Source organism: Dicentrarchus labrax, unplaced genomic scaffold, assembly GCF_905237075.1.
Source record: "Dicentrarchus labrax unplaced genomic scaffold, dlabrax2021, whole genome shotgun sequence".
NCBI lineage: Eukaryota > Metazoa > Chordata > Actinopteri > Moronidae > Dicentrarchus > Dicentrarchus labrax.
The window spans coordinates 14,617,073-14,629,910 of record NW_026136723.1 but is presented as its reverse complement, the minus strand read 5'-3'; the positions used below and the strand labels follow the sequence as shown (position 1 = coordinate 14,629,910).

General features: G+C 40.1%; 1 protein-coding gene across 2 annotated transcripts in view; it reads left to right on the top strand.

Annotated features, from left to right (window-relative positions):
* Positions 1-12,838, top strand: part of ctnnal1 (catenin (cadherin-associated protein), alpha-like 1) — a 53,972-nt gene that overhangs the window by 21,819 nt on the left and 19,315 nt on the right. For both annotated transcript variants that reach the window (XM_051390214.1, XM_051390213.1), the window contains exon 2: positions 12,252-12,441. In XM_051390214.1, coding sequence (XP_051246174.1) covers positions 12,252-12,441 — 190 coding nt within the window. The remainder of the gene's footprint in view (positions 1-12,251; positions 12,442-12,838) is intronic.

The window sequence follows — 12,838 nt, the reverse complement described above, 5'->3', positions numbered from 1 at the left end:
GCTTGGTTCAGAACCTCAATACTATTTGAGTGATGAGTGCTGAAAACTGCCTCAAAAGCCTGGTCAGATGGTTTGTCAGTGTTTTTTTACTTACTCTTCAATTATATACTCTCCTGCGTAATCCAGGAATATATTTTGTTTATCTTAAGTTTTTGTATGTTGCATATGTTAAATACATAGCTGAACATTTTGGGGAATACTCTAGTTCTCTTTCTTGGTGAGAGTTAGGTGGGAAGATCACACTAGTTGTTGACACCAGTATCAACATTTATACCCAGCTTTAGTCATGACTGCCGAAGAAAATAAATAAAATTGATATAAATCTATATATAGTCTACATCTTTTTCTTCGGTAAAGTAAATGGTTAGGGCACAGAGAAGACAGTGTCACAGTATGAAAAGCTCGGTGCATGTAGGTCTCAGGTGAGCCATAGCCTCTGGCTGCTCTGTATCTGATGCTGACCCCACCACAGTACATTCCAAGATGCTTCCCCAGGTACACCGGAAAAGGGGCAGGTGAACAGTTGAGACAGCCAGAGGGAGTTTGACCCAGCAGTCACGTTGTGTTCAGGGCACATCTCTCCTCTCCTTGGTTGACCCCCCCTCCCTGACTTTCCCTTTGTCTGTCTCTGTCTCCTCTCCCTCCCTCCCTCCCTCCCACCTACTTTCCAGAGAATTACGTGAGCAAGAAGGAATGAAAAGCGGTATTGTGCTCTGTTGACTGCAAGCTGTGTGTGTGTGTGTGTGTGTGTGTGTGTGTGTGTGTGTAACTGTGTTTCGGTGGCTGTCTTTTCTCTACTTTAGCGCTATGCAACTATGCAGACATCAGAGCCTTGGCATGCCACAGTGGTCACAGGAGCAAGGAACATGTTTTAACCAGTGTCATATTTACCATCTTTTCCATATGTCCGGGTCCAATCTTACATGCAACACACACAACATGTCTCTACAACATCAGGGGCATAATGTAAGTAATTACATCACTTTTACTTATACAAAAACAGTTTTATTCACTGAATAATGTAGATAGTGGAACATAGCCTAGTAAAATTGCATTTTATATAATACATTGCCTCATAGTACTGGCTTGGCATAATGTTGGAACAGGGCCCTGGACCATAGCACTGTGTCCGCTAACATACTAGTTAGACAGCCATGCCTATGTGTGGCCACAGTGAGAATGAAGACATATTTCAAATTGTTTCCCATAATGAGGAAGGAAACAGATCAAGGTTAGCATTTTACCTGCTTGTAATGTGCAGTAACCTATTTTATTTTTTTGTGTGAAATTGAATGGCATGCACTGACACTAAGGCTTTGAATTGAACACTCAATATTCATTTAGTACTGCTTATAGCACAAAGTATTAGAAACCAGCCAGTACCAAAACTTGGCTTTTTTAATATCTGGACAGATTTGTAATTTGTTTTACTTACTCTTTCATCAGATAATGTTTTAATGAATTTAAAAAAAAAAATCACTTTAGTCTATTTAATGTTGGAAATGTTCTTGTGTTGCTGCTTGTGTTTAGACAAGAGATTGCTTTCTTTTGTAGAATACAAAAAGATCTTTTTTTCTTTCTCAATAATGGGTACCTAAAAGTATTGTATTGGCACTAATATCAAAAAATTTCAAACGCTACCCAGCTGTAAGCAGCACCAAAGTAAATGTGTATTTGTATTGACTATTTCCTACTGTAATTTCCTTCAGTTCCTGAATAAAAGGTCTCAACAGTGCATCTGTGCGTCATTCAGAGTCACTTAAAGAGACGTGATATTGTTGGTCATTGTCCTTCTTGAGTATTTGGTTATACGCACTGGGACACAGCTAGTTATTATTCATCAGCTATAACCTTCTTGCTGATGTTTGCTGTGGATTCAATCTGCCTGTCCACATATTCAAATGTCAGCTGTGATTGCTGAGCCAAAGCTTGAAGGCCAAACAGTGCCCTTTTCCCATACAACTCCAATGGGGTACAATCTGATAAAGATCCAGCTCATTCAACTGCCGGCCCGTTGAGGTTGTCTTAACTGTCCGTCAGCCCTCGTCTTTGTATCCCCAAGCCTCTGTACACCCTCACTTCTCAGTGTCTCCCTCCATCAATGTCCGCCCGCATGTCTGTTGCACTGGCTGCATGTCTGTTGGCATACATGAGCTGAGTGGGCTAAGGCTCATGTCATGTGCTCGCCTCCTGATCTGTAACCTTTGTCACATGTCATCCGCTTTTTCACCCACTGTGTTTACGGTGTCTGTCCGCGAAAGTGAAAACTGGCTCATTGCATTACATGCTTGCCAGATGGGAGCAACTTGGAAACATGAAAACATGGCAATGAAAAGCAAAAAAAAACCCCATCAAATATACTCGAGTAATAACATATTTTTAGTTCCACTTAACAACTACTAACACTTCTTCAAATAGGATGACTTACTGTCCTAAAGACAGAGTAATGCTTTACTTGAAATGACAAATCTTTAATAACTAGCAAAATTCCTCCACAAGCAATGTGAATGATTCAATACCATGAGCAATAATTCAATATAATTTATGGAGTCCATATAAGTGATTTAATTTTTGTCACTTGAGGAAGCAGAATTAAGCTGTAGAAACAACAAGAACATATATGCCATAGCATAGAACATAGTATGATTATGATGAAGTTCATATATCTCCAATTTGGAGCAACATTCATTCAGAGTCATGCTTCACCTGGTATGAAATGGAAGTCTAATATTCACTTTCATTATAGGTCCGTTTTAATCCATATTTTGGTGTTTAGATCATGTTAATACTCCAATATGTTCCCAAGCTAGTTTTTGAATGTAGAAAGCATAAAGTGTGTTTATATCAAACTAATGTTGTAATAATCATGATGAAGAAGAGAAATCTACTAAAAAAACTAGAAAAGCAGTGTTCTCCTGCAATTGCAGTTAAAATGCAATAATAAGTCTCAAAGAGACATAAACACATAGGGCTGCTTGCCATACATTGACATTTCAATTGCTGTGCCTTCAAAACATCAAATTAATTTAATATAGGCATATATATAATTACATTGTTGTGTGTGTGTATCTGTGTCTGTGTCTGTGTGTCTGTTTATATTAAATGTCAATCCAAGAACTCTATGACTAACATTACACCACGAGCCCAAACCAACAATAAATCCCATTTGTATAGACAGATTTTGCAGCCGGTGTACACCATTGATTATCAATTATAGATATACAACGGCCTTCCTACTCAGACAATTGAACACAAATCACCAACAATACATAAAAGTTACTATGGACACCACAGCGGGTAAAACAGCCAATATTAGCCCACTTTTACAGCAGAATAAAATATCAGCAGCATCAAATATATAGCAGACAACACAAAGGGGTATAAACAATATAAACACTCACAGTGGCTGCAGACACAAACATATATTAAAGCAAAGAGAGCTGCACAGTTTTTTCACACCTCTAGCCAACAGAATGATAGGTTGCTAGGTACTTGCTGTACTCACCTGTCTCAGCGTCTCTCTTTGAGACTTGTGCACTGCAAAGTCCTCAACAGTCTGCCCTTGGTACAACTTCTTAGCTTGAACATTCTCAGAAAATACTAAAACCAGTTCTCTCAGCCTGTCTGTCCCACATAACCAGTCTGCTTAGCCTCTGTGTCCCAATATAATCAGTCCTCTCAGCCTGTCAGTCCCACTGTGCTCTTCAAAGTTTTCAAAGAGTTTAAGATGTGACAGAAATTGTCAGGAACAATAGCAATTACTCACACATCTTTAGCATTTAACCAAACCCAGCTTGCACCCATTGGTCATGCAACATTGGGTGCATTTGTTTGGTGTTACTTGGCGTGTCTGCCGGGTGGTGCATTAAATCACTCACTCACTCAAGTGATGCAACCTTTTTTAACTGCAAAGGTAATCAGGGAGCTGTTTTTTTGTTGAATAATAATAATCAACTTCAGATGGATCGAATATTTGTTTCCGTTCGGATTCGGGTAAATCCCTATACATGACATGGCTGTCAGCTTACCCATGTGTTGGCCCCTGTAGTCTTCCCGCATCCATCACCCGCCCTTCTCCCCCCTCTGACTCTCTCTTTGCCAATCAGCTGGTATTATCCCTGTTATCTTGTGGTCTTACAGGCACACAGTGGTCTATTCTCTGGAATCATCTGTCTTGCTGGGTAAAACCATCTGTGTTCAATCACCCTAAAGGGCCACGGCTACTACTGCCAAATCACTGCACTCTCTATCTTTATCTCTGGGTTTGGTGCTTCAGTTAGATAGGTGTGTGTGATTTGTGTGTGTGTGTGTGTGCGTGTGTGCATGAGGAAAAGGTAGAGAGAAGAAGTGGGCCTCACTAGTTGGATGCAGCCTTATAACGTCAGGCTGCTATCACTGGTTTGTAGAGCCTATATTGGCCTGCCAAATCAGACTGATCTGAGGTCAGTTTCTCTCAGGAAAAGATTTAGAGGAGCAGGATGCTGGTGCTTTCTGTGTGACCTCCACAGGTTCATTACAACAAGCATAGTCTGCCTGTCCTGATAAGACATACTTTCTCTTTCACTTTCTAATCCTCTGTCTCTCTATCTTCTTTCCCTCACATACACTGACTAGTTAATTAAAAATTGTTTACTCTCTTCATAAGTATGCATCCAGATAGCCTCCCTGTGCATGTGTGAATTCACGTGAGAAAATAACCACATATTACTTAAATAACTGCAAGATTGTAATTGGGATGTGTCCGGTTTGATTCTTGGGGTTCTTTACTTTCTTAAGCAACATCAATCTTGAGTTTCTGCTTCTTTCTATTATAGGTTTTTAGAAACTGTATAAAGATTAGAATGTACCCTAACTCTTCAGCTCAAACAGGCTCATGGTTTGTGCATGCCTCTGCAGGTATCTGTGTGTGTGAGTGTGTGTGAGTGTGTGTGAGTGTGTGTGGGGGTACCAAATGAAAAATAGCTCTGCATATGCAATCTTATTCCCAAAGAATGCATGACCAGTCAAGACTACATATGGATGTGGTTCAACTCAGCTTTTATGCTAAATTGAACTGCTGCCTTGTGGTTCTAATTTAACAAGGTACACCAGTCGAAGTTGCATTCTGCTCCCATTAGCTGACTCTGTAACTCTTTCCATTGTGTCTGTAGGCAGCTGAAAGAGCGTAAAATCAGTGCAGCTTACATTTGCTAGATGAGGGCATGACTCATTGTTACAGAATATGGGTATAAATTGGCTGCTGGCCCGCTATGTTTTACTAATGTTTTTGTGCAGTAATGACCAACTGGTGTACAACTTTGTGTCCAGAAAACTGCCCGTATTCGTTGGGACCAGATTGTCTAATTGCCGTCAATGTGTGCATTGTGCACTTGACATTAGTGGCCTAGAACTAATTTTAATTGGAGAATGAATGGCATGTGTTTTCTGAGTAAGAGTGGGATGGTGCAGTAGTTCTAGATATTCTTATTTCTGCTGTTTGGCGCACACGTTCTTAGAGTATACCCCAAAGGATGCAGCTTAAACATCACAAGCTGCTACTGTACTGTATCACACTGCACTGTACCGCAGCAGCCGGCCTCCGGGGACAGACTTGAAGCACTTCTAGAGGAGAGATGGATGAAGGTGGGGAGAAAAAGACAGAGACTGCTGAAGTCTCAAGGGAGGGACTTTTAAAAAAGATTTGAATGGTGCTAGATATACAGTGAGGAAGAAACAAGACATGGTGTAGATGTGACATGTCCTCCCACTTTATTCTCTCGCTCCCTTCCATGTATCTGTATCCGCTCTTCTCCTAACTCCCTTGTCTCTCTTTTCATCTCTTCGTATCGCTTCTCCAGTCTGGCTGTCGTCCAGCGCAGCATCGAACTCCCGTCTGCTTGCGGCCAATTTGGAAGGAATTTGCTCACCCATTAAAGTGCATGTTCAGTACGACTTTCATCGCTTTCCTCTTATGTTTTTTTCTCTCTCTCTCTCTCGCAGTCCCCAGCGAACAGCCAGCCACGTCTCTCCTTACATCAATAAAGACTGAACAGAAACTCGCAGTTCAGATTGGGTGGAAGACAAAAAAAAAAAGTCTGGAAACCTCTAGGACAAATCCACATGGATAGGACAAACACTCCTTTCGGGTGCAGTTCTCCCTGCAACAATGATCTCTTTGTGCTCTAATGGGCCAAAATGAGACCTGGAAGTATTCTTTTTCCTGTTTATTTTATCAAAATGATCCATATACTGCAGAGTTTGTGTAATGAGAGCGACATCTGAGGTGTACAGAAACAGGAAGCTTCCAAAGTTCCCACAAATGGAGAAATTCTGTGGCATATTAACAAGGACAAACATGAAAACTCACTAAGACAAAATAATGCAACAGTTTGGTCTGATCAGAAAGTAAACACAACCAAGACGTTAAACCTCTGTTTTTGTTTCTGTCCTCCTCGTTTCCTTCTCTTCGCTCAAAATACTGTCCAATTATTTCCTACATATACACAGCAGTACTGCAGGAAAGTGAATACTTGTATCTACACACACACACACACACACACACGCTTAAGTAGACAAAAAAGAACTATAGATAGATTGATAATGTTTATCCTTTGAAGTTACACCCCACACATTCACACATGTGGAAATCCTTTAGTTTGACTGTTAATGGCTGAATGTGATGTAACTTCCTCTTGCTAGGATTCAGTTTCTAATCTAAACTTTACATTCAGTCTTTTTGCTCTGGACAAAAAAAAAGTTATTTTGGGGTAGTTACTCTTGTCAGCAGGCTGACGTTTAAAGAAATCAGAGATATAAATTAGACAAATAAGCAGGCCAGTATAACACTTGCCAAGCAAGCAATTATTATGATGAATGGCTACAATGTGTGTTTAATAAAAGCCCCGTCAGGCCTCCAGGATGAGCTTGTTCGCACTCACTTTTATCTTGCTGCCTTTGTTTGCGAAGGATTTCTTGCAGTTATTAAATGACAAAAGCGACGCAAATTTGCCACTGGAAAAGAGACTTTGAATTGATCTGTTTTGCTTCCACAAACGCACCCATTTATCCACACACTTATACAACTGCACAATCCAAGAATCAGAACAGAGAGAGAAAACATGCAGGGAGAAAGAATAACTCTGATAACGCCAAACTTTCTCCCAGCGAAGCCATTCAATGAAACTCCGTCAGTAGCCATGGGAGGCAGCCACAAATGTTTCCAGCTTTTGTTACCCTCTGATTTATAGTCGGTCACTGTGTCCTTGAGGTGTTAGTTTAGATTTCCTGCTAACCAATGGGTGGGCTCTGTTCATGTATTGTGTTGCTCAGAGTAAGCTGTTGATGTCACTTTTATGGCCTTATAATTGTCCTCCTAATTATGGACAACAAAGAGATGAGGGGTGGATGACTGGGAATTGACTGGTTGTGTTCCAGGGGAGAAAGTAACAAGAAGGGGATGGACAGCCTCCGCTGTTTTAATGTGGGAGTGAAGGAGAGACTTGGACTGCTTGGTTGGAGCGGGAGCAGGGTTCACACTTTTCATTTAGGTCCTGAGATATGTAATGTTTTCTCCCCAAATCAGGAACGATTACATTCCTTTTTTCTCCACAGCAAACCCGTATGTATCCAAGCCATTATATCTCCGGGGACACAACCAAACCTGCAGGGAGCTAAGTTTTTTAGGTCATGGAAGTGTTCGGTTAGCCCTGTCAATAAACAAATCTGTCGGAGGTCTAACTTTGCATCTAAAGCAACATTTGTGCTTATTTCACAGATTTCATATCGTGTAAATCCTCTGGGGGTTTTTGGGAGGCTTTGGGCCGGATGCTGCTTTGTTGGTAGTGCTCATTGACATTCAAACACTGCTGGAGTGCTGCAGAGCACAGCAGCATGGTATGGCAAAGGGGTGTGCGTGAAACGGAGAGATGAAGGATGAACTGAGGAGGAGAGATTTTAAGTAAACTGAGTAGACTGCGGCGAATTGTACAGTACAGTTCTAATCTTTGGCCCGAAGGAAACTTTAATGATTGAGCAGCTGTCTATAAGGACCTCAAAACTTTTTCTGGTGTCGATCGAAATGTGTCCATAGAATATAGAGTTTCAAAATCTGTTAAGTGCCGAAGGTTGGCATTGAATGACTGGTCATCTGCTGTCTTGTTTAATTATTTGTTCATCGGATACTTAACTGATTTAAATAACAATGTAACCATTTAGGGACAGTTTTTGAACAATGGTGGAGGAGTTTGATTTCTTTTGTAGGATGAAACTCAGGGGAAATACTGTTTTTCTGAACTTAACATTTGATCTTCCCTGCTTGTGTTTCACTAACAAATTTAGAATGAATGTGCACTTGTGCACAAATCAGACTAACACAAGTTCCTTTGATACACACTCAAACACAATGGCCTCTCTTCTGCGATGGCACTGTATCAATATTATGTTCTCTCCACCCTTCTCTGTTCCTGTTTGCACAGCCCAGTAAATGTACCCACCTAGTAATCCCTAATGGAGGAAATCCCAGGCACTCGTTATTCTCTGCTCTCTCTCCCCGTCTCTCTTTGCAATTCACACAGACTTTTTCACTCTGTTTGTCTTTCACAGACAAACCGTGTTAAACTTGTTAAACTAACTTCACCCTCCGCTCATCTTCTGCAGTGTGGAAAAAGCTTTTTTTTTCACACAGGAAGATCTGTTCTCAGGTTTTCTCTTGGTGTCACTTTTGACCCGCTTTTGTTTCCCTCTGTCTGTCTCACAATTTCTTTGTCACTTTCTCTTCCTCTCTTCTTTCTGTGAGTGCTCCTAGAGAGATACTGTGTGTCTGTATGCTTGCACACATGCACACACTTACAGGCTCACTTACAGGTTCCTCTCCTATACCCTCTCCCCCACTTAAACACTGGTTTCTGGACCAGAGCCAGCTGTTGTGTTCATGAGTGTCACCGTTTGCTTGTACAAGTCCTCTGGGAAAACAATCATGCCTTTCCCTGCATTCAGACATGCCTGTGGACATAAAAAAAACGTGTACAATACCGTGCACACATACTTTTCCGTTGTAGATAAAACACACAGAAAAGCTGGGGACAAATGATCCAGCCATCGGAAACATATACTGTTACAGAATTGTTTGTCAGGTCTGTTGTATAACGTGAATGCCACCTGCCGTTGAACAACAGCCTACTTTATGACGTAGGTTTGAATCATGTGTCACAGTGGCCTAATTCCCTCTGTTAGGCTGCATAATGTCCAGCCAGCGTTGGTGTTTTCGAAGGAGTAGCCTACTCTGTGTGGATGAGTCTGTGAAAAACACTGAGTTTGCAGGTAGGGAAGCTCTATAACTGAGATAAAGAAGACGGAGTGATGCATAACGTGACACACCAAAAGAAGTGCTTTATGAGCACTCCCAGGGTCAGGATCCTGCTACAAACAATAGTCCTTCAGAGAATGAATAGGAAAAATAACAACTGATGGACAAGTTACAACTTCTTTTAACATATTAGAGAATCATGGTGACTGTCAGATGGATACTGACTGAGGGGAGTTATAGAAGAGAAACAGTGGATGAAGAGAGAGAGCAGCAGGGTTACAGTAAGTTTATTCCAACCATGTGCTTGTGCCATTTAAGCAACTACTCATCAGAACAGTCAGTGCAGCTCACAGTGTGATACAACTGCAGTCTTTTATTATGACTCTGAGCACCTTCTTGGCCTCCTGCTAATGGGGGTGTTATTTGGTCAAGGCACTTTAAGTTCTCTGTGATGTAGAAAACCAAGCACACCTCTTTATTTGGCGCACTCTTGATCAATTTTCTTATGTTTTTTCTAGTTTTTTTTTGTTGCCACCTTATGTCTTAACCTTTTCTTTCTATCCTTTTTTTCTTATGTAATTCTCACCTAACAAAGTATCGTTATTATGTAACATCTTTAATGTTTTATAGAAAGTAACCACAGGGCTTGTATGTTTATTAGAAATCCTTGATCAGTGCCATTATGAAAGTAAATGTGTTTTTGTGATTGAACAGAATTAGCATTGGAACTTCAATAATGTATAGAGATATGACCTTCGGTGTTTAAGGGATTCTGGCAATGCAGTTTTTCTGTGTTTTGTGCAGAATTTATGGCAAACCAGGCAGCAACCTTTTTTTATTTTTTATATATTCCCAGGTTTAGGTATTTGTAAACAACAGCATATTCACTGTGCACGGTGCTAATGAGCATGGAGACTTGACTCTGTGACTCAACGGAAGCAGTGTTAAACCAGTTTAAAGAACTTTGAAACTCAGTGACAGACTGTCTTGTCTCACAGGGCAGCAGCTAAAGACGTTTGCTGAGTCTGACTCAGGATAATATAGCATTGTGGCATTCAGATTCAGAAGGCATTGGTAGCAGGTTTATAGTCCCCCCATTTGAAGGCATTGTCATTGTCTGATTTAATGATTAATCAATAAATTGCAATAATAATCATTAGGTGTAGAGCGTGGAAGTGTAAGCCATTTAAAAGAAAATAAATCAACAAATATTTTGAATATTGTTGATAAATCATTTAACAAAATGTGAAACATTTAATGGTTCAGGTTCTCCAATGTGAGAATAGCTGCTTTTCTCCATCTAACATAGTAAATTAAATATTTTTGGATTTTGGTCGGTTTGTCAGACAAAACAAGACATTTAATTGCGTAACCTTGTGCTACAGGATATTGTGATGCCCATTTTCTTTTATTACTATTTTTCATGATGTTTTAATACAGCAAAGGATAAACTGAGAAAATCATTACAAAATTACAAAAGGTTGCCTTTGGTATTTGCATATACTGTTAAGCTGAATGTAGAACTAAAATGATTACTTAGTTAATTATAATTAATTAACTTTTCCTGGTTAAATAAAGATTGTATCTGATTGTATTTTATTTGATTACAAGGTAATGCCATCTGAACCGGTATGGAGCTATTAATGTAGCAAAACTCTTTACAAATGTGGGTGTAGAGTTGTGTAACTGTATCTCAAACTGTGTGTGTGTCAGATTTGTAAATGTGAAAAAAAAATCTATCATCTGTATTCAGATTTGTAAATGTCGTATTTGTGTTCTGTAACCCACCAAGACTTTGACGTAAAAGATCTCCCACTTGGACCACCTGCATCTGTGGACCAATTAAAATCACCAGCCACAGCTCCTTGACCCAAATGGTTTGACACACATACACTCACTCACACCCACAGTGATAACAGCTGGAGAGAGTGGAAGCAATCAATAAATAATTGATGATAATTGGCTCTACCCATTCATAATTGATATCCTCAATTACCACTAAGAGGCCCCACCTGAGTTTTCTATGTGTGTGTGTGTGTGTGTGTGTGTGTGTGTGTGTGTGTTTCTATGTACCCAGTGAGCTTGTATATGTCACAGAAGACGTGCGTGCCTGTCCCATCTGCTTTTTGTTGCTTCTCTTTTTATCAAATCTTTCCTTCTGACACACATAGCAGGTTATACATGTGTCGTCTTCCAAAATGTTATCTCCACTTGTAGCTGTGCAGGCAGGAAACTCCTCTCTGCTGATAAGCAAATGGAGTGTGTGCTCCAGATTCAACATGCTCCCTTATCAAAGATGTTGTTATGGATATAATCCCAGCATACTTTCACTATGGAACAAGAAGTCATGATTCTGTGCAGCCATGCAACTTGTGTATTCATCTATCTTCCTCCAGGATTTTAGATGGGTCGATGGAAAAGTAACTATAAAGTACCTGTAACTGTGCAGGACTTATAATTGGTGAGAAAAAAGGACATGATACTTCCTCTGTAAGGACTTATCATTACATTGGTGCTGCAATGATTAGTCCGTTCACTGTTCAAAAGAACTATTTTGATGATCAATTAATGTAATTTATTAAACAAATGTTAAACATTCAGTTTCCAGCTTCTCAAATGTGAAGATCTGTTGCATTTATCTTAATAAATAGAAAAAATAATCAAAAGATTAACCCATTCTAAAAATAATATTAGTTGCAGCCCTATAATGAACTGTATAATTACATGGTCATGGGCATCTTTTGGAATATTTATCATCACCTTGTAACCTAACAACAAATTTGAAGTGACCCTTAGTCATAAAGTGGTAATTTGAAAGTTTTAAGTAAAGAAAGTCATTGCTGCTGTTACCTGCAAATTTATAATTGTTCACTTAAATTTAGTTTATCCAGAAGTGCAAAGTATGTGTCACTTCCTACATATAAACATGTCCATCTTTCTCCTTTTCTTTCCCCGCACATTTCTGCAGATCACCACTCTGATCAACCATAAAGACAAGCCAAAGAAGTCAGAGCGCACCTTGGCAGCCATACACAGGGTGGGGCAGGCAGTGAGCGTGGCTGTGGGACGCTTTGTCACCGTTGGGGAGGCCATCGCCACAGAGAACCAAGAGCTGAAGGATGAGATGGGTCAAGCCTGCTTCGAGGCCCGCAAAGCAGGTAGGCATCTTTGGCTGGCTGGATTATGTACTCGACATTTCCCCGAATTGCTACACTTTAGCTCAATACTTTGTCGAGTGGGCACTCATTTTGTGGTCACGGATTTATGTTGCAAAACTATGTAAGGGTCCTTCATCCTAAAAGCTTCTTCACAGTGGATACTGTATCTTCCTGTCACTAGCATGGCCATGGCTTTATGATGTTCACAAATTGCAATAAGGGTGTTATAGTGGTTTACCTAATAAGACTTAAGTCTTTGTCTCCTCATCAGTGTTTATTTGTTAAGACAAACTGTGACAGTCTCATAAAGCACCCGGCATCACCTTCAGGCTTCACACTGTTATCAAATTTTAGCAAATTTCGATTTGTCTGGACAGCCTGGCTGTCAAACAGTATT